This window comes from Pangasianodon hypophthalmus, chromosome 1, assembly GCF_027358585.1.
Source record: "Pangasianodon hypophthalmus isolate fPanHyp1 chromosome 1, fPanHyp1.pri, whole genome shotgun sequence".
Classification (NCBI taxonomy): Eukaryota; Metazoa; Chordata; class Actinopteri; order Siluriformes; family Pangasiidae; genus Pangasianodon; species Pangasianodon hypophthalmus.
This window is the reverse complement of record NC_069710.1, coordinates 2,607,960-2,631,140: the sequence shown is the minus strand read 5'-3', so window position 1 is coordinate 2,631,140 and position 23,181 is coordinate 2,607,960. Positions and strand designations below refer to the sequence as shown.

The following is a 23,181-nucleotide window of genomic DNA, read 5'->3' as shown; positions in this document are numbered from 1 at the left end:
AGTGTGGATTCAACAAACCTTTGCCAGCACATTATTTTTTTTTTTAATCTGTAGATTCATTGCAGATGCATTTCCCTGATATGCTTCTTGTAATTAATGCGGCCTGAGGATTTCTATTTTCAGTATATGCCAACTAAGTGGAGCACAGGTGTATATCTGCAAATGAGGTGTCAAGAAATCTGTAAAGAATGTATGGTTTCCTGTCATTGCTGTAGCCTGAAACCACAAAAATGTAAAAGAAAGAAATCCATCATTTCACAAACGCAGTGATGGAGTACAAATGCCCTTCATAGTTGAATGTTTTCTATGGAATGCCTGGCAAGAAATAAATCATGTAACTTTTGTAATTATTATTTGGAACATTGGTTTACTATATGAGTTTATGGAACTGCAATATGACAATACAACGATATTGCACGTACAGGACAATACAACAATGTGCCTGGGCTAAAGAATGTGCCGGCTGATTAAATTAGGAGGGAATGTTGCACTCCTAAATTATTCACAGATCAGAGTGGGAAAAGGCTGTAGCAGAGCTGGACATCAGCATTAGGAGGTGAACTGTTCTGTGCCTACACGAGACATACACATACAAATAAGCGAACAAAAAGGCATATACGTAAAATGTGGCAAATGGCTCTTCAAAGTGTTTCCTGACCACCAATTATATCTGAACTGGTGGCTTACTGATATCAGTGAGAAATGACCTAAAATGGACCAACTCATTCATCCTACTGTAGTCTTTTATTTTTTTTTAACCATTATTTCCCCCAATTTTGTCTTTTGCCAATTTCCACCCACTAGCTAGCCCTCCTCGATCACAAACTTCATCTTTTCAAATTGTTGTTCATGGCAGCTGAACACACTTGGAGCACTTGAAGCACTAACTGCTGTATTCTGCATATATGAGTTCACAGAAGCCCACAACTGGCTAAGGTCTCTCTGATTGACAGCCATCAATCCAACATAGAAAGCTAAATTGGCTGTCTTGGACACTCATAGCGGTGGCATTGTCAGGATTTGAACTTGCGATCTCATGAAGTCAGGTCAGATGCTTTTCTAGTGCACCACTCTGGATTTTTGTGTAGTTGATCTGAACTTTTATCTGTATCCTTATTGAATTAACAGCAATGGAGGATCTCTAATGATCCAGTTATAAGGGTGGAGACCTTCTGCATGGAGCAGCAGCCATGTTAGAAAGTTGTTCTGTCACAGCTTGCTCTCATCCGCAAACCACAGGGAAAATTATTGGGCAGAGAGGTATACATCTTATAGCCTACTACGCCATGTTTATTACCATCTGTTTAAAAAATTCAAGACTTTTCACCCCCTGTGTGAACACCCTCGCTCCATCCCTGGACAAAAGGGACAGTGATGAATCTGAACACTATTTCATCTTAGCAATGGTGCTTTTAAATGCAGCTGTTGAAGTAATAAAAATAAGACATAAAAGACATATGTTGAAGCAATCAAAAGGATGAAAAACAAAGGAAAACACGCCTTCGGACGGATATGAGGTCTGGAAGCAGGGGCAGGGGCAGAGAAAGAATGAGCAAAGAATAGAGGGGAGGGAGGAAGATTGGTAATATGAGAAAAAGAAAATAAGCAACCAATTACAGAGAGGGAGAATGAGTGAGAGAATGTGAGAGAATGTGAGAAGAATGTGATTTTTTTTGAGTGACACCTAGAATCAACCTAGCTCTCTCTTAGGCCAATTATATGTGAGATTGAGTAAGAGGTATCTGTTTATGTATCTCAGTTTATATCATACACATAACACAAGCTCAAGATAACAGACAAGGTTTATTGGTTCATTTGCACACAACAAGAAAATAAATAGTATGATGCTTGCTTGTAAAAATGAATTAGACCATATACTCTTTTCATGCTGTACAGGTCAATTTATATAGCACTAAAAGCTGAAAAACACATTAAGAGCAACCGCGTATCTCCAGAACCATGTGAGAGCAAGGGAGGTAAGAGCTCAGACTTCAGCACAGAGGAAGTGGCTGAAATGTTATCTGTGCTATAGGTTATATACTGCACGACTGTTAGCTTGGCATCTGCAGACCAAGTGTTTGAACAGCTGGGCCACAGCCTGCGAGCTCCAGACAGAGCTGAACTCGCCTCAACAAACTTCAAAAACTGTGTAATAACTCAAAAGAAAGTCACATTTTTAAATACAGCAGGACTGTCCCTGCATTATGGATGACTGGATGTTCAACAATTTGTTCTGGCATAATTGAAGACAGAGCTGCATTCCTCACGCAATCTAAGCAGGTTTAATCAGTCATGTGATGCTATTTTCCAAAACCTGACTGATTGTGAAATAAGGCCACATCAGTCTTGGTTGCTGAGTGTGTGTAGTCAGCACTGATAGATTTGGACTGTCTAGACCAATTTGTGTACGTTGACTAGTTTAAAGCAACCTCTTCTCTTTTCTTTTTGTAGTCTGTTTGTGAATGAAACCATCGTGATTTCTTTATGAAACATGTTACCTCCAGTACACATGTCTGTGGTGCACTGTATGAGTAATCCTAAAGTGTGTTTTATGCAGTGTCTTTCTCAGTGACCCCAGTCCACCCATACTGGCTCTACCTCAGCACTCTGGTATGCAGCCTGCGTAACCACCTCCTTCTCTGTCCCCCTTGCTTCACACGTTCATCTTTCCACCAGACCTGCAGACTTTTAAATTAGTTTATTCCACTTCCTGATTTTATTGCTCTGCAGAGAGTCTGTCTTCTACACACAGACTGGTGTGTTCAGTGTTTGAACGTGACTTGTGGTCAAGTGGTTTCATGTCTTAGTCATGTGCAGCAAATTGTCTTGGAAATGTGTAACAAATAGTTTAATTGAGAACGAAAAGCAAATAAATGGGAAGGAGACACAAAAGCAAGGTGAAATGCTTCTACATAATTTGTAGATTCACTGAGAATTCAGTGAGTCATGGTTATAAAGAACATTTTTTAAGAGTGTTCATTTAACACTTTAACCAGATCTACAGTCTAGACTCCTTAGGACTGTATGTTTACACCGAAAGAGCTGTATGAATTCAAACAGCATATGGAAGTTTTGGTTATGCCAGTTACAGAACAGAGTACTGCAGCAACCAGAGAGAGCAGTGAACTCCTGAACTCCAGAAGAAAATCCAACATGAGGATGCATTGCAACCTGGAACCCTTGAGTTTTGGAGTTGTGAATTTCATCTCATGAAACAAGGACTTGATCAAACCCTCCATTTAATTCAAGAGGACAAATCTGTCTTAATCTGCTTTTGACACCATACGGTCAGATGACTCATGGGACTTGCCAAGAGAATTAAGCTGCTAATTGATTTTTTCTCCCCACTTCTTCTCCTTTTCAGCATGTTTCTCAGTACATGCTGAAAAATAAAGTGGGATAGCCTGGGCCTTAGAGGCTTCAAGATCGTTATCTGTGTGTTCTGAGTGCGTGCAGGAGTAGATAGGCAAGTGTGTTCTGTGAGGGGGACAGATGTGTGGCGTGAGGACTCTCCACTGGTTTGAGTTGGGAGCGCACGCACACACACACACACACACACACCTCCAGGTGACACTAAAACCCTAATGGAGAACAGATGTGCTCTGGAGACATGAACTTGACTTACAGTAAGTATGTGCTAATGAAGCAGGCCCCCACTTCTCTCCTGAAACACTGAGATCTTCCAAGCAACCCCAGTTAAATGGTAATGTGGGTCTTCAAGAGCAACTTGGTATGGAGTACACTTCTGATCATTTAGAGCAGCTCACATTTATACCATGTTTCACTTAGCGTACAGTAGTGTTTTAAACTCAAAGTCAAGGCTCTTGTTTATGTCAGATGTATCCTCCAATCTATTGTAATTGTAGCTCAAAAACACCTGACCTCCAACACAGATCTTGGGGACCATCCACCTGCTGGAATTCTCTGACAAACACATCTGAAGTCACAATATGGTGACACACAGAGTCAACAGTAAACAGATTTCCCTTTACATCATTTTCTACTTGCTAAACCTGAATTTTACTTGATATGTAGCTTTGGTATTGTGAAAATGTGTTTTAACAGCTTTGTAAATTTAGATTTGTTACATAATTCAGTTTAATTCAGTCCAATTTTACCAACATACTTAGACCATTGTGACAATTTTCATTAGGACAGATGAGAGATAGTTTACCTTATAAATTGCAGATTGCTCAGAAATAATTCATGTAGATCTTCTTGATGTGTTTAGCAAATTTAGAGACTAGCCATACACATGACCTTGCACTGGGCATCCATTGTTTTTCCAAGCAGAAGAAGTGGAATGAGTTTAGATCAGAACTCAGGAAAATCGACTTGGAATAATTTGAGTACAATAGATAGATAATCCTGGCCTATTTGTAGTTATTGGCTGTTTTAATTTTGTAATGAACCAACTTAGACCAGAGATGAGCACTAAAGCAGAGAGTTTTAATGAACACATGGATGATACAAAATACATGCAAGAATACACAAACTGGCAAAAGAGGCCTAATAAACAAACTGCTAAGCTAGGCTGGGCTAAGCTAATAAGTCCAAGGATATACCAAGGCAAGAGAGAGCAAACCAGGAAGTAGGGTGAAAATCAAGCCAACATCTAGGCTAATAGCAAATAACACAGGTAAGATAGAACAGGTAAGATAAAAAGCCAGGTCACAGATGCTAATGGACAAGCAAACAGCTAATCTAACAGCATAACAAAAAGACAGCAAACATGCAGGCTACATGATGCACCACTAACCTAGCCATAGCAAAGAACAAACACCTGGAAATGCATAAGACTTCACAAACCAAGACTCTGAGATGTGGGTAAATATACAGTCCCAAAAATGAGCCGTGAAACAAGCTGCAGGTGTTAGTAATCAGGAGAGGCATTCATCTTCAGGAATGGCTTTATCATGATCAGGGTTGTGGTAGATCTCAGGAACGTTAGGCATAAGGTAGGAATACACCCTGGTGCAGGGCATCACACATACACTCACTCACTCACTCACTCACACACTTATACACATCTAAGGGCAATTTATGGGCGAGTTCAATTTATAGTAAACTTAGCACCCACACTGAAACAGACATATTAACAGCATCGTCTTCTTGGTTGGAGCAACTTTCCAGATGGTTCCAATTGAGTTGTATTGAATTTAAAAGGTCCATGAAGATTTTGTTTAAAAAAAAAAAAAAATTTCAGTACACTGTGCAGCATTTCAAAAGCAATAATCATTGACACAACAAAGAAAACAGAAGAAACAAGGAAATGCTTTTCCCATGAGAAAGCTCTGAAGATATGTGTTTTCGTTTTATGACGGGGTTAAGGCACGTTCAATTCTTAGGTAATGTTATTAGTATTTGGTAATGCATGTGAGGTTGAGTAAGATTAGATTTGTGATTGTAATTGGATTTGTGATTGAGTACAGTTGACTTCTGGTCTGGTATGTTATGCTTATCATGATGTAATCTAGTTTGGGGCGTCTGTCGGGCTAGCTTTAGCGAGTCCAAATCAAGTGACAAGTCATTGAAATTGTCACATAAGTTGGATAAGTCTCAGTCTAGGATTCGAGTACCACCTCACTGGCAGACTGAGGCCTGTTCTGTGTTAAAGCCTGCTGCTGATGTTTGGCATATCAGTGGGTTTAAGTTAACATTCCATTTAATTAGCTCATTACTGCCTTGCCTAAACACTACCCTCCCCCAACACTACTACAGGGAAAATAGTTAATATGCTGCCAGGTCCAGTGGAATGTTTCAGTACACCCACACACAGACACCTAATCTCACACGTACATACACAGCTGCTGTGACCCACAAGGAGTTAAACCACAATGCAGTGTGCAGGTTGGCCTGTATTTGCCCTGAGACAACAAACAGAAGTCTGACGAAAACTATAATTCTCTTACACTCTCGTGCTCTCTACAACACTCACGGTCAGCTTTGTCTACTCTGCCTTAACTGAGGAGTCCACATTCCTTCAGCCTGTCAAGGGAATATACACAAGGGCCCACAAGAGCCAATCTGTTATTGCCATTGGAAAGACATGATATTCTCATTCTTTTCCTGAGTGGGCGTCAGTGGAATGCCCCTTTCTACTGCTGTGTCAATATAGAGCCCCACGCCTACTCAAAACCGCACACGCACACACAGCCACTATTTACCCCCTGAAACCATAGTAACCGCTCAAGCCGTCTGAGCTGCTGTTAAGCTCACCATATCTGGAGAGAGAACATGGAAATACGAATGAGGAAAAAAAAAATATGAGTGTGAGTTCCACATTCCAGCTCTAGGGAAATATCATAAGGGAAGAGAAAGGAAACAGCAGGAAAAGAGAAAGAGAGACGGGGGAAAGAAAAGGATGTCAGTCCCTGGCAAGGGTTAGTGTGTCTGATGAAAGATAAAAATGAACCTAATGGCCCTTAAATTAGAATTTAAGGCCACTTGAGGTAAAGACAAACACCGAACCTACCAGCACTCAAAAGGGGTTGAAGAATGTTGCGTAGAAGATGGTCCAGTTCAGTTATTGTCATGCTGTATAATGACATTCACCTAAACATTTATTTCGATAATTGTGTCTATATCTAGTCAAAAGTATTGACTATATAATGGCAGAGGCCTTATGTTTACAATTTGTCTGTCCATCTGTCCCTCTGTCTGATCTGTAGGATTTATGTGGAATCATTGTAACCAGCAGTTAAACTGATTAGATTTGTGAATTAATCCAATCAGAGTCAAGGTCACAGCAAAGGGTCAAGGTCAAACATCTGAAAGGACTAAGCTTGTTGGTGGTGGAGGCATCCTCGTTGACAATTTTTCTAAATGTCTCTAGAGAAAATGTGAAAAGGAGAATGAATACACCTCCTCTGTAAGTATTATAAGCAAACATGCTGAAAAACTGCCAAGAGTCCAGCCCATATAAACTGACATGGAACAGAGTTCTGCCCACATGTAAGACATATGGAAAATGAACAGAAACATCTTGGCCTCAAGTCTGTTTTTCTCATCATTTACTGCATGCCAGAGCATGTACAAGTGTGAAAACAGCACAACTATCAGCTACGCTGAGTTAGTCCAAGCCCACAATTCTGTCAGTTACCATAGAAACCTTCTTGCAGATTCCCGAATTTCTGGGTCTTCAGGTAACTACAGGGAGAATTTTGTCCAGCTGGCGCACTGCTCGTATGGAGCTGCCAGTATCTCCCAATTGCTTGCTGGCACGCCATGCTGAATGATCGGGCCTTGAGAAATTATTGCACTGGGTTCTAGAGCCAGCTTCTGAAAGCTCTTCAGACCTCTAGTAGGCTGAGCACTCTCTTAAAGCAGTTTGGCCCAGCCTGCTGTGTTTTTTCACTATAAAGGCTGCAGAATTTGAAGAATTAGATCAATGGATAAAACAGATGTAGTAAATTCTAACATCTTATAACGCATAACTGTAGGCCAGTGTAATATTTTAGGTACATAAAAGCATTGGCCTTGAGTACAAGATCAATTTAGCTTCTAATCATTACATATCATGCTAAAGTTTGGTTTTTATTTAGAAGCGCTCCTTTAAATCTGAGACGTCTTATGCAAGAATGATTAAAATCCCATCAGCAGTTTAGCTATCGTTTTTTGTCATGGAGTCTTCAATGGTTTAACTCTAAAACTTGAAACACTAGCACTGATTATGAAGGGTGAATAACATTGAAAAATCAGTCAAACTGCTGTAAAAATGATGGCACTAAAATATCAATCCTCCCTATTAATGGTACTGATGAACCCACAGGCAAACAAGTAACTCCCTTTTTGCAAGAAGCTTTGCTATGCATGAAAAGGCAAGTAAAGGCAATCATCTTTGACAGCTAATTTGTCTTTAAATGCAATCCTGGCCATGTGAGTGGGATTGTGAAAGAGCTAGTAAGTCTTACACAACATGTATATCCCATGAAATGTGGTTTGGATGTATGTGTCTTAAATCCAATGTATGTGTCTTAAATCCAAATAATGGTATACTGGAAGTCTTTGAGTGTATGATAAGATGTATGAAAACAATTACACAACACATTTTACTGAGTAAAGTTCAAGCGTTTCTCAATCTTTGCATGTGGTGATCTCAGGATCCCACACTGTATCTTCTGTTGTGTAAGTGCAGTGGTCCCATTTAGATGGGCTTATGTACCTTTTGCTTAGTGTTTATGGGTTTTTCGAATGTCTACAGCCCCCTAATAATATCAATGCATTGATGCGTCAATCAATGCAAAACAGAAGGCCAAAAGAAAGAAAAATGGAGAAACGGGTGAAAATTGTGCCAATGTTAAAAAAAAAAATCCAGATGGCTCATACACATCTATCCAGCACTGGCATGTGCAAAATTTCTGTCTCAATGATACTATATTTAGGCAATTTACTAATTAGGAAGACATTACAACACTGTGAATGCATCACTGTTGTTCTTAATATTTTATGGTTTTATACTTAAAATACTTATTTGGTTGCTGACTTCAGTCAGTCCTTTGTTAGCTGGCTAAAAGACTCACCAAAATAGTAGGTTATGTCAAATAATCCTGGGATAAAAGTTGCATAAAGGGAACCGAGCTGAATCTGAGCTGAATCTGCTTATTCAAATACACAGTGTTTTACTGGGAGCAAAGTTTAACACTGATTGGACAACAGACTTTTCATATCTCATTTTGGGTCCTACCTGGATGCACAGCTTCTCCATATGAAGATTGAGAGACCTCTCAAAAGGGCTGGACTTTGTAAGCAACTGCCAATGCTTTAAATACCACTGAAGATGACTGACATCTCGAACCTAAACATATCTATGTTTTCTCGCTCAGCTCCCTGGTTCACAAGTGACCTGCGGAAAATGAAAGCAGCTGGACGTGCCATTGAGCGGCGGTATAATGCTTCTGAACTTACTGTTCATAAGCTGGCCTATCGGGACCACCAAAAAGCTTATTTGAAGTCCATCAAAGAAGCACGGTCACAGTACTATTCAAATATTATTCACAATAGTTCTGCCAATTCCAAACAGTTGTTCTCCACCATAAATCACCTCCTTAAACCTCAAATTGCTCCACTCACAGGAGCTACAGAAGAACAATGCAATGATTTTATGACCTTTTTTAAAACCAAAATTCACAAAATTCACTCCTCTTTTTATGTTCCTTCCTCCTTGTCTGCCCCAACTGATGACCCGCAGTCTGATATTTCGATCCTGCTTTGCTGCTTCCCAGAAGTTACTCAACATGAGGTCGAAGACACCATCAGGGGGATGAGATCCTCCACATGTGCCCTCGACCCTTTTCCTACACCTCTGTTGAAAGCAAATATTTCTGCCATCAGTCCCCTTATCACCATAATAATAAACCAATCCCTTCAGACTGGCCATGTACCATCTGCCTTGAAAACGGCCATAATCAGACCATTACTTAAGAAACCCTCAATTGATCCTCAAATTTTTGCTAACTATAGGCCCATATCCAACCTGCCATTTCTCTCTAAGGTTCTGGAGAAAGTAGTTACCAGCCACCTTCAAGACCACCTCAAACACAATAACATTTTTGAAAAGTTTCAGTCTGGTTTCCGTTCCGCTCACAGCACAGAAACAGCCTTAGTGAGAGTCACAAATGACCTGCTGATGACAGCTGATGCTGGTTCACCATCACTTCTTGTCCTTTTGGATCTTTCTGCAGCGTTCGACACCGTTGATCACGGTATACTTCTCAACAGGCTACACCACTCCGTTGGACTTAATAACACCGTCTTGCGTTGGTTCGAGTCATACCTTGCAGACAGATCTGAATTTGTGGCCATGGGAAGCTCAAGGTCCCGTTCACATGCTGTTAGATGTGGAGTTCCACAGGGATCAGTTCTTGGACCTATTTTATTCATTCTTTACATGCTCCCCCTTGGCAAAGTCATCAGTCGCTTGGGAATTTCTTTCCATTGTTACGCTGATGATACACAACTATATATGAAAACTGATGCTCACTCATCATCATCATCATCATCGTCATCAACTTTACCTACACTCACTGCCTGTCTGGAGGAGATAAGGGCTTGGATGAATCATAACTTTCTCCAGTTGAACAGCTCAAAAACAGAAGCCATCCTCATTGGTTCCCCTCATCAGATCAGAACATCTACCATAACTTGTATTACATTCTCTGGCCAGAACATCCCCCTATCACCATTAGTTACAAATCTTGGTGTTAGGTTTGACCCTCATTTAACCTTTGAGGCTCACATTAAACATCTTTGCAAAACATCATTTCATCACCTCAGGAATATAGCCAGACTCCGTCCTACACTCTCCCTACATGATGCTGAGAAACTCGTCCATGCCTTTGTCTCCTCCAGACTGGACTATTGCAACTCTCTTCTCATCGGGATCCCTAGCAAGAGCATCCAGAAACTCCAGCACATACAGAATAGTGCCGCTAGGATCCTGATGAGAGTGCGTAAATACGAACACATCACACCAATTCTTCAATCATTACACTGGCTTCCCATTTCTGCCCGGATTGAATACAAGGTCTCCCTCCTCACACATCAGTGCATCTATGGCAACGCCCCCACTTACCTTAAAGAACTCCTCACCCCACAGATTTCAGCACGTCCCCTCCGCTCCACAAACACTCATCGTCTCCTCCCCCCTAGGACTAATACCCGCACCATTGGGGATCCAGCCTTTTGCGCCGCTGCTCCTCGCCTGTGGAACGCCCTCCCTGAACATTTGAGGGCTCCACAAATGACTGATGGTTTTAAAAGGGGTTTAAAAACGTACCTTTTTAAAAAGTGTTTTAATATAGTTTAAATTTCTGTGCTAATCTCAGTTGGCAGCTGGTTTTAATTGCTGTTTTTTGTAGCACTTTGAGATTTTCTTTAAAATGTAAAGTGCTTTATAAATAAAATGTATTATTATTATTATTATTATTATATCAGGCTTCTAAGCTGCAGTAGGGATCAGTAGCCTAATCCATAACAGAACATGTCATTTACACAACTTGTATAGCTTGTTATTTTGTAGTTGTAATTGGTAAATACTGTAAACTGTAGTTATAAAGTTATATTTAATAATTTGTGCTTGTTTTGGACATTTTTTGTTTATTTATAAGTCTAGATTGCTAGCTGTTACGTTCTTCAGTGAAATTTAGATAGCTAGCGTGGCATAGCAGACATTGCTAATTTTGGTGACCTGACTTTGGAAAAGTATTTTGATGCTCTTACTTATGAGTAGAGACTGAGAATTAAACAGGAGGCCAGAAGAACAGATAAAAAAACAGAACACATGCAGATACAGTCCCCTCTGAAAGTATTGGAACGGCAAGGCCAATTCTATTGTTTTTGCTAGACACTAAAGACATTTGGGTTTGAGATCAAAAGATGAATATGAGATGATAGATCAGAATTTCAGCTTTCATTTCCTGATATTTACATTTAGACATGTTAAACAACTTAGAACAAGGCACCTTTGGTAGCAGACCCTCCAACTTTAGTTGAGCAAAAGTATAGGAACAGATAGGCTTACAGTGAATTAAAGTAAATAACACTTAATATTTGGTTGCATGTCCCTTGCTTGCAATAAACTACATGAAGCCGATGACCCACTGACATCGCCAAACTGTTGTATTCTTCTTTTCCAGGCTTGTATCACAGCTTCTTTCAGTTGTTATTTGTTTTTTCACCCTTCAGTCTCCTCTTCAAAAGGTGAAATGCATGCTCAGCTCTGGTGATTGACTTATATGGACAATATGACTGTACATACTTCAGTACAGACACCTGTGCTTCCCCTATTCTAAAAACCTCCAGCTGCCACGAGAGTGTGTAGATTAAATAAATCACCAACAAGAGGGAGAGCTGTCTTACAACACTGATGGGTTTAAATCACACATTGCATTCAGGGATGGCTGAAAGTAGCAAAATGATGTTGTTCCAATGGCTTCGCAAATAACAAACGAGCTGTCTGTGATGATGTGCTAACATACAATGTGTGCTATCCAGGAAAAGTCTTGAACAAGTGGAGACAAGATGATGGACGTTGAGCTAATAGCACCTGTGAGAGTCATTTGATATAGGAATAGAGTTGTTGTATAGTTTATGTTGGTCGTGTGCTGCACGTGTCGATGAAAGTTTTTAAATATATAGCTTACAAACCAAAGCACAGCACTACTTTATGGTGATTCAACGATTGGGATGCCGTTTGTGTCCCACTGATATTACATTTATGAACATTAAAAAATATATTTAAACATGTGTAAACCAACAACCTACGTGTATGGTTCAGGTAACTTAGAAAACATCATTTTTGCCTGCCCCAGCCCACTATAATTATATTACTATAACACTATACTATAAATACTATACTATAATGCTTGAAAAATCTTCATTAATGTGTGAAACCATTTAACTTCTAACAATTGAAACATCCTTTTCCACATGTCATCCATTACAAGTTATGGAAAAAAAACCAAAACACATTCACCCCTGTGAACAGATTAACCCTTGTGTTAAACAGGATGTTTCATCATCTTTTCCACATGTCCTCTATTACAAGTTATGAAAAAAAACAAAAAAACATTCACCCCTATGCATAGATTAACAGGATGTTACATCATTTGAATTTCCTTAAGATCATAGGAAAAAGAACAGTATGTTCTCTCCTTCTCTTTTTCTTTATTTTCAACGATGTTGTGATATTGGCTGCCAAAGTCACTTTAGAATGCCATTGATATCCTCATGAATGATCAAGGTAAAGGCTAAAAGACAAGAGTGGACGTTATTTTGACTCACTTCTATGCCAACAAAAAACTGTTGTTCCTCTTTCGGCTGCTCCCATTAGGGGTCGTCACAGCGGATCATTGGGCCACGTATTTGATTTGGCACAGTTTTCACGCTGGATGCCCTTCCTGATGCAATCCTCTCCAATTTTATCCGGGCTTGGGACCAGCACTGAGAGCACAATGTTGCGCAAAACCCCAGGGGCTGGAGTTGGTTCCCTGGCCGGGAATTGAACCCGGGCCGCAGCAGTGAGAACGCTGTGGCCTAACCACCAGTCCTCCAGGGACCGTATGCCAATGAAAAGTTATTAACTGAATTATTAGTTGTGTTTGTCTTAATTTATTTGGTTAGTGTTGGCTCACTTTCAGTATTTTTCATCTTCGTAATATTAATGACAATAATATAAAATTACTGTATTTAACCAAAAATTTCTCGATGGTACTCATAGTCTCTGAAGTAACATGAGGATGTGTTTTTGATAGAGACTACAAAGCAATTTTATAAGTCTCTCTGCACAAAGGTGTAATAAAAACAAGCGATTTCAACTTTATAGTGTATATTCCATACATATAGAGCATTTTTGCAATTTCATGCAAATTATATGATTTGAAGTCCATAAAGTCAAGATTTATGTTAATTAGTCTTCTTATGCATAAATGGACATTCAGGAGCATGAGTAAGATCTGAAAGTTTTTCAGAATTTATGGGATTTTCACGAATACCAGATTTCTGGTGTAAACGCTCATTTAAGCACAAATCTGTTTGTATCCAGCTTGTAGAAAGAGTCCCATTGTTAGGAATGAAACCTGGTAAAAACTGAGATATTGTTGCTTGAGATCAGTTAACACATTTTTCTGTGGTTAAATACATGTTTTCTTACATTCAATGTTGGCAAAGATTTTTAAAAAGTTTACATTTTAAGAGTGGCTAAATGGCACGCCACGCTCTGAAGCCTTATATTAAAGCTGCTATCGACACGTTCATAGATTTAGCAGGTAAGCTGATCGGTTATTAAAGAAGTAATGCATGCGTGTCCCAGGCACTGACACTTTGATTCTTGGGCAAAGAAGAACAAATCAGCCACTGTTCATACAGAAACATCTCTGCCTCTTCTGCCTAGCTAAATGTCAGATATGAACGTTAGTATTGTGTAGCTAGGAACGAGTATTGTGTGAATAGAGGGATAAAAGGTGAAAGGTCAGCGAGGAGTCTGAAACAGTCACTTGTGGAGAAGAACAAGCACTCTATCGATCAGTATGGAGGAGTGGGAGGAGACCAGGCATGGAGGGTCACTGACCACAGCAACAGAGTGCCCCGACCTCTCATTCTTTCCATCTCTGTATTTCCATACACTGCATTGAGTGTGGTGGAATGTATGAGATACTCTTCTTGTATACCAGCCAGAAATTTGTGTGTATATTAGACAGCTCTTCATGGTATCTCCACTAGTCAGTATGTGTGAGCATAAGCTGCACATACATAGCACATCATTTGTGTATCTATGGTCCCCTCCGCTGGCCTCCTGGTGAAACTACATGAAGTGTAGTGCGTCATTAACAAAAAAGCAAACACAACATTGTGCAAATGAGATTTTGACCTTTTTTTATTGAAAGCTTCATTGAAATAATAATTCATTATAATAAACAGAAGTTTAAACTCAACATCCACTGATTTACAGAAACTCTCAGGATCACTACTCGAACACACAGGAGGCATGAATGTGCAGCATGAAAAAAAATAGCATCCTAGAATTGGTTCACTTCCATAATCTTTTCATCAACACACGTATAGTTAAAAAGATTTCCATAAATAGTTTTCCATTTCCTCTCAAATAAGTTAATTTCTCACAGAGGTTTTGCTGTTTTGGCTGAATCTGGTAGATCATAGTGAATAGCTTCTGTGCTGTCACAACATGACCTTCCTTGTTTTTAAAGCCACAGCTCTTGCTTGGTCAGTAAAGTTTCTTATTTAATTATATTTGAAAACACAACACTGGAATCTTAACAGCCAATGAAATATGTAGTGTTACGGTTTGTAGTGTTAAGGTTTCAAGTTCATTGCACTGTAAAACCCAGCAATGAACTCATTAAACAACGTTGCATTGTTCCTATAAAGTCAAGTATTTATTATGATTTAGGGATTAATTTAGGGATTATGGAATATTCCGCTTTATGTTTTTCCTGTTTAGATCATTTAGATTTGCTCCTCGAGAAGAATTTGACCTTTTTTTTTGCAGTAGGTGAACAGTTTAATTCGGCTTGCTGTTGGATTTTACAGTGTGAAAATCCCATTAGGAATGGAAGAGCACAGTTTACTTACTGTAGGCTGTAATACAGCAACAAAATGAGAGTTTAGTTCTACCATTTAGAGCAGCTCCATCTGTATCTGCAGTGTACATACTCTGCTATACAGGAGGCATTTGGACCCTTTCCATGGTGGGAATGTAGCTGCTCTGCTAACACTGTGGTCCTTATCAAAGCAGCAGTCAGTCTCTTAATCGCCTCCCATCTGCCACTGTAGCCCTCCAATACTGAATGCTTTTTAGCAGCAATTACATGATAAAATGAATGTTCCAAAAACACAGTAGAAAAAGAAACAGAATTTGTTTCATTGAGAGAAATGGAAATGTGTAGCAAGCTCGACCTCCATACTGTAACAGAGCTTTCCTTGACTGGTTCCACACTGTAGCCTATTCATCAGGACACGTGGCAGAGAGGGTTTCGTATTCATCACACCTGTTCCATTATACTCATTATTCCAAAGACAAAAAGGAAAAAAGTCCCTGTCCTGTCCCCCCACCCCAGCATCCACATAGTTTAATTACATCACTGTGAGAGAATGTTTCATTCATGGCAGTAGAAATCGAATTCTATGGTATCAGCAGCTACCAGTTTGCTTCAGCAACATAGAAAAGGGAACACACAGAAGAATCTTCACTACAAGTCACCAGCTTTGCTCATACCCTGACCTGTAGTGGCTCATTTGTATAGGATGTTAGCCAGTAAGTGCTGAGGAGGAAACTGGTTAGCACCCAGAGATGCCCTAAGTGAAGACACAATGATGAGAGATGAGGCTGAACAAACTATTCATGCAGATTAACAACTAGCTATGTGTTGGTGCAACAAATATCTCAAGTCCTCGATTCAGAATAATGGGGTCTTAAAAAGACTTCCTTGATTTTTCAGCATCATTATGGAGTAGGGTACATCAGGAAAACTCTCAAAATAACTGACCGTGAAGCTATCAGTGAACAATGTGTAGCATACAAAGCACATCGCTACCAGCAGAAATGTCACTATGTGTGTTTAAACTTCATGTTGAGCAATGAAATAGTTATTGATCGTTAGTGAATTAGTGAATTATGGATAACAGGTAAACATTTTCTTTCTTTTTTTCTAAGGTGACTCCTATGTTTTAGCATTCCTTGCGAACTGGTTTGCTAAGAATGAGGTGAGAACTAGCATGTGTGGTCTAAACAGTTAGCATGTCTTGCCTGGTACATCTCACTCTTATTTAGATTTAGCTCTTCATTGCTTTTTTTTTTTTTTTTTTTGACAAGGCACTGGAGTAACCACCTGATCCCACGCACGTTGAAAAAAATCACCTTGTTTTTCACTGTAACTGATTAACTTCACCAGCGTTGGGGTTTTCAACACATGTCAGTGTGAACATTTTGTAAAGTGGGATGTTTACTTGAGTGCGTCTGGGAAACACTATGGCACGAGAAGAAATTCTGTTGAGCTTTATCATGCGGCCTGTCAGGTAGTTCACTCCCAGTATGTATCCCAAACCATTTCCATAACACATTTAGCTTCCTGTTTCCTTGTGGTAGAACTGCTTAAGACTGAGGTAGCAAACTGTGAAAGAGTTTAAATACACACATGTGACTACTGGAATTTTGGCAAAGGATATGACGTTTGTAACACTGAGAACGTGAAACCCTTAAAACGTTTCCTGAAAGCTTGTCATTTCAGAAAAGCTGAATCGGAGGAGCCATGTTGAAAATGTAACACTGAGAGACGTTGAGTCAGTGACCCATGGGTGCTGTAAGAGAGATGTACAGAGCTGAGAGTCAGAGAACTTTCCTTTTTACAGCTTCTCTAATGCCATCTGCTGGGGAGACACCACACTCAATACAACGCATGCAATCTAGGAGTATTGCCCTCTCTCCGTCTGAGTGATTGGTAGGAAAGCTGCAGCAGAGGAAGGAAGTTTAACCCCAGAACCCACCCCAAATGTAAGTACTGGTCTGGCCATCAAGGTCAAACAAATACTTATGAGACACAGAGACTAGAACAACAAGGCAAAAAAAAAATCAAGTAGAAAGAAAAAAAAATATCTACTCCACTGTCTCTACGGGGTTTCTTCATCTTTGGTATAAAATATGCCATCCATGGGCTGCATTTTGATCCACAGCTAAGAAAGACTAAAGAAATTGTCAACAATTTCCTATTACTATTGCTTTTTGCACACATTTGCTTTATTTTAATTCAAAAGCTCCTATCTACGTACTTTTGCACTGCCAGTATTTTTTTTTTTTTTCCTGGTTTTAGTTTTTGATTTTTTTTTTTTTTGCAATGAAACAAGCAAAGCAGGCTGAAAACACCTTAAAGCTCATAAAAATATTGCAGATAAAAACAATAATGCCATTAAAAATGATCTCCACTACACAATAAACTGCATTTCCCAGGATGCAGTGATTTAACATTTTCTTTTTTTTTTTTTTGCTAAAAAAATGCAACTCTCTTTAAACACATCACTATATTTTGACTGTCCTTTCTTTTAAACACAAAGTCGCCACTGATAATTTAAAATGTCTTTACAAGACCTTTCTCATTCCTCTGTACAGGTAATATGATAAGTTCCCGTTCCATTTGTTCTTTCAGACAGCTTTTTTTTGTTTCTTTGAATTTTTTTGTATTTTTTTTTTGTATTTTTTTTTTTTTTTTTTGCAACAAGACGTTCAGTTTGGGAAAGGTCTTAGACGTTTCTCAAAATTAAGGCAACAAAGATGATAAACATTGATATTCTCTAGAAAACTAAAATATAACTCATAAAAAATCAAAAGTAAAAGTAGCTTAGAATCTGAGGAAGACTTCTTTTTTTTTTCTCTCATTCTCTATCTCTCATGCTTCCTCTAATAGAAAACTCACCATAGCTGAAAACCTACCTGCACATTCAGAAAAGAACTGGAAAACTTTGTACTTTGTACTTGAAATTCAACACTTCATGAAGAAAAATGTCTTGTAAAGTTGTAGATATCCATTAAACTCTAACTCCACGACTGCATATCTCTCTCCTCTCTGACCATGATGTAGGCTTTCACTGGCTTCTCTTGCTCTGCGCAGATGTCTGATAAATTCTCTCTTTTGTTTGGTGCTTGTGCAAAGGTGGACCCAAACATCTTCTGCTCAGTCTTTCTTTTTGTCCTCAGCACAGTCCCCCCAATCTCAAGGCAACGCAGTCACCCAAACACCCCCTCCTCCTCCTCTTGTTATCTGATCACACGGGGAACAGGAAGAGCAGCAGCGACAGACGAAGCCGTCCCCGATGGATAAAAGAGATAGAAAAAGAAATGGTCAAGACACAACTCCCTTTAAGGCTGAAATTTAAATTTAAGCAGGATCTTAGCATTAAAGGAAACCTCCACCCTGAAACACACCTGTTTATTTGTTAATACTTATAATGTGCTAAGCAGTTCAGGTGCTGTGCTGTGCTGACTTTGGTAACACACTTACAATGGCATTTAATAGGAGGAAACATTTCCACGACCTCAATGACCTATAAGTGACAGTGGTCAGGTTTATCCGTTAACTCCTAAATATAAAAGCGTAAGAGCTTCTTTTCTCACTCACCATTTTCCAGAGATGTTAAATGTCATATTAATGAAAAATCTAACATAGGAGTAGTAGAGGCAACAAATGTTTGACTGAAAGGTCCAGAAAGCGACGCAGCTATCCGATGCAGTTAGGGCAGAGACTGGTGTTCTACAAGATGACAATAACGGTGGCATTGATGGTGGCATTAGCATGAACTGGAAATGGAAGATAATTTTTTTTGAGCAGAGTGTGCAGATGTGCAAATCCTTATAGATAAGACATGGCCAAATCCCAAATTTTGGGAATATTTGTGACCATTAGCACAGGTGGTGAAGTGGCATAGAGCAGCGCTAATGTAAAAAGGGATTACAGCACAGCAATGTTTTACATTTAGGAAGCTTCTTTTCACAGAGAAATGGTAATAATAAGCATTTCCACCGTGGCTTTTCAATTCGTCAGCGCTTCCAAGATTGGAGTATATGTGTGGTTAAAAATCATCTACCATGAACTTGGTGTAGAGCCGAATCAGAGGAGATGAACATGAATGCATACTGAGGAAGTGAATTTATGCATACTGAGTCCTCTTCCATTCAAATAAATTAGCCTTTTTTTTTTTTTTTTTTTAACCAGGGAGATTTTATTTACATCCAGTGTGGCCACTGTGTTAGTTTTTATGCAAAATCTGATCTCTGGTGTGTCTCTCTCTTTTTTATTTTTATTAAAAAAAAACAAAAAACTGTATATTAAGCCCAGTGTCTCGTACTTTTATCTAAATATGGAACACCAAAAGGACCAAAAATATTCCAAAATATATCATGTGCTGTTAATACACATGTAAGAAAATGCCTCATGTAGATTTTTTTCCTGCATTTTCACACCTTATGAGGTGTAAATTATGTGCCACTAAGGTGTATTTGACACATCAAAGTGGATAGGAGTAAAAAACATGTGAAATAGGTATCAATTGTGCCTTAAAACCTTGAAGTGGGAAAAGACGTGTGAAGTGGGATCAACTGCGTGTGGTCTTCCAGCTGTTAGTAGTGTCAAAATAATTTTACGTATTTTCCAAAATAAGACATGATCTTATTATGTTTATTTAAGTATGATATGATAGTCTTTTTCTGCAGGCAGTTCCTTTGACCTCATGGCTTAGTTTTTGCTCTGATATGCATTTTCAGCTGTTAGACCTTATACAGACAGGTGTGTGCCTTTCCAAATCACGTCCAGTCAATTGAATCTGCCCCAGGTGAACTCCAATCAAACTGTAGAAACATCTCAAAGATGATCCAGAGAAATGAGATGCACCTGAGCTAAATTTCAAGTGTCAGAGCAAAGGGTCTGAATACTTATGTCAATGTGATCTTTCAGCATTTAAAGCATTTTTGTGACTCCTTTCATTGAAGGATGTCTTGGGATTTTTGAGAGTATAAATGTCACCTCCTTCTAAAATGACTAGATGTCTGGACATTCCCAAACCATATGCTTCAAAGCACCAGGCAATCCCAGTGAGTACAGCTATTAATTTCGATTTGCTGCCTGTTTAGTGTAATATTTTGAATGTGGTGTCTAACATGCTCTGTGACACAGCTTCAAATAAATTCATTACTGGTGGTCTTTCAATACCTTAAAAACGTTTTTTCCCCTAAACCATGTCCTAATCAACAGAATCTGCATCAATTACCATATTTTATGTCCTTTTTTTTAACATTAAGACCAGTATATGATATTCCTTGAAGCCAAGAATATGTATTTGACATAAAACCAGTACAAAAAAAAACCCAAACCAAAACAAAAAACCTCTTAGAATATTAAGCAAAAGAAATGGCTCTTGAAACCTATAAAGTGGGAATTTGATCATTAATGTGAATGTATGTTAAGGGTTAAATAATTCAATGTTATGTCTTTAACATTGTGATAATTTTTTAAAAACGCACATTGAAGCTATAATTCAAAATAAAGACACTTTATAATTTTTACATTAATGTCTCTGTTGGTATATCAGACACATACAATTTTTAAACTATTTATGTGACTTTTATTCTTAATCCATGTAAATAATAAAAAAAAAATCCAAAATTTATTTAACATATGTATTACTTTTCTTTTTTTTAAATTACAGGACTGAATTGTTAGTGTAACAGACTATTTTCTCTATGTATCTCTACATTTCTCTATCTATTTTCCCTCTGTTTTTTCCCACTTCACACATTTTCTTGTGTCACACTGAGGCATAATTGATGCCTGTTTCACGTGTTTTTTTTTTTTTTTTTTTTACATGATGCTTTAAGGCTTAATTAATGCCTATTTGACAGTTTTTTACGTGTCCATTTTAATTCCTTAGTGCCACATAATTTACACTTCATAAAGTGTAAGAGGCATGAAATGTCTCTAATTGTACTGTTTTTTTGTGTGTGTTAAAAGGACAAAATATAATGTGATGCTTTTATGACCTTTTTGGCATTCCATATCCAGTGAATCTGCCTCACACTTGCTCCAACACCAAAAACTATTTATTCAGTTTATATATGTTTCTGTATGGGCTGTTATTGGACATTTTGACTGTCTTTTGAGAGCCTCAATAAGCATCCAAAGAAGGTCATGTGAGCGAGAAAGTGAAAATGCAGCAAAAATTCAGAAGAGGTAATCTTACCTTGTCTGGAGCACAACACTGATTCATAATGCTAGTGGCTTTCTAACATCATTGATATTGCTGGCTGTTGTGTATATTCATAGATTATTTTAAGATAGTAATATTTATTTTTTAATTAGAATTTATTAAAGTAATATTAATTTTTATTACTTACAATGCATTTAGATTGATTTCCATTGGGATAATAATGTAGCATTATGGATGGGTGTGTGGTTTTACAGTGTGTCTCACAGCTGGTGTGGATTTCAATGCTGGCTAAATTAGAAGCTCATGTGTGACGAAAAGTTGCTTCATAAAAGCATTGTTATATTTAGTTAGCATTTGGGTGAAGAAACAGATTAATCTTGAAGTGGGGTAATATAAATAATCAAAACCATGTTGTAAATAAAGGGCCAAGATTATATCGCTGTGTTTGAAGTCAGGAAAATTCTGTTATCCTTGTGTTAAGAGGTCATCTTGAGAGGTAGAAATGCTCACACGGTTTTGGACCAACATGGGTTCACAAAGTCCCACTGCGTCGGTAATTTTAGAATGTCGCAAACATTTTGTGTTGTGTGCCTTAATTTATGACCACAGAAATGTGATAAAAATGGTCTGTGACCAAGCAAAATAGCAGCGTGCCAGCATTAATCAGCAAATTATGCTTGTGCTGGCATGGAAATAGAGTGTTATATGTTATAAAACAGGAAGCTTATTTTGTAGCCTTATCTGACTTCATAAATAGCTAACCTACAAAGATCGATATGTCTCCTGCATTATCATCATCACTAAAGAATAATGTCTATGGTACAAGAGCTTTCATAACCATTAATCAGAAAGCAGGCAGGCAGGCAGGATTTTCACAGAGACAGCTATTCCACTTTGTCAGTGTAAGAGTCTGGTAGGCCTGACTATGTTTCTGGTTTCTTTACTAACAAGGTGATTGGCTCTTTTTAATGAGGGGTGGGACACGCCATAATACAACTGACATCTTTAAAGTTATGCGCTACCCCATTCAAATGTTAACTAGTGGACTATCTCTACTCCTGCTAATGTCTCTGCCTGACAGATAAATATTTATGACCTTCACCAGCCCACAGCTCTGAACAGCACAGCCCTGTACGATTTAACATGTGTGTGTAGGTAGATACAGTATCAAGAGTCTCACTTAGCAGGCTGGTAGGAGTAGGTGGGTGTGTGATCGGCTGTGCCATCCACACAGAGAGGCTGCTGCTGCCCGCTGGCATCCTGGGAAGAGGGAGGAACGCTCTGCGGAGAAGCCTCTGTCACCACACCCTGAGAGATAGAGATATCATAAACAGGGGCATATCTCTGAGAATCATGTGACCAAAAGCAAAAATAGAAAGGACTTGAAAGTGAAATGCTGAAAGAAAGTCAAAGGGAAAGGGATTGTGGAGTTACTTAGATTTCTTTTTCCCTAAAAGAGTAAATAGTTACATTCTGTGTACTCCAATGATGTGGGAGAAAACAATATTTTGGGAAGACTGATGACTAATTAATTATGTCAGGACACAATAATAATAATAATAATAATAATAATAATAATAATAATAATAATAAGTTAGAATAGTATCTTGCTTTATTTAGGCAGGTCTGCTAATTGTTTCATCATCTCCATAATTTTGACTAAGAATTTATTAATGATTTGCTCAAAGGATTATTTCAATTCAGTGACTGCTGTGTACCTGAGTAAGCAATACTCACTCCCCCCTCTTTTTAAAAAAAAATTAAATGTTTAAATATTCTATGATGAGCAAGATTGGCTATGTGCATATTTGCTATGATTTATAGTCACTGGTTCTGTCTGAAAAGTCAATCGATTACACTGTTTTAAAACCAGATTTAAGAGCAGTTGATGTAGACTGATCGCATGGCTAGCATCTTTCATCATTTGGCCAATAACCTTGATTTCCTAGTGACTGGATGACCCTGATTTTACCA

The 23,181-nt window shown here is 38.5% G+C and overlaps 1 protein-coding gene and 1 long non-coding RNA gene across 3 annotated transcripts in view; one reads left to right on the top strand and one right to left on the bottom strand.

Moving 5' to 3' along the window:
* The first annotated feature begins 4,476 nt into the window (after positions 1-4,476).
* Positions 4,477-23,181, top strand: part of LOC128318730 (uncharacterized) — a 62,325-nt gene continuing 43,620 nt past the window's right edge. Inside the window, exon 1 of the long non-coding RNA XR_008302196.1 lies at positions 4,477-4,958. This is a non-coding gene — a long non-coding RNA (uncharacterized LOC128318730). The remainder of the gene's footprint in view (positions 4,959-23,181) is intronic.
* Positions 14,357-23,181, bottom strand: part of rbms3 (RNA binding motif, single stranded interacting protein) — a 129,175-nt gene continuing 120,350 nt past the window's right edge. For both annotated transcript variants that reach the window (XM_026914446.3, XM_026914445.3), the window contains exons 13-14: positions 22,388-22,515; positions 14,357-18,269 (exon numbers count right to left, since the gene is read on the bottom strand). In XM_026914446.3, the coding sequence (XP_026770247.1) occupies positions 18,266-18,269; positions 22,388-22,515 (132 nt within the window). In that variant the 3' untranslated portion in view covers positions 14,357-18,265. The remainder of the gene's footprint in view (positions 18,270-22,387; positions 22,516-23,181) is intronic.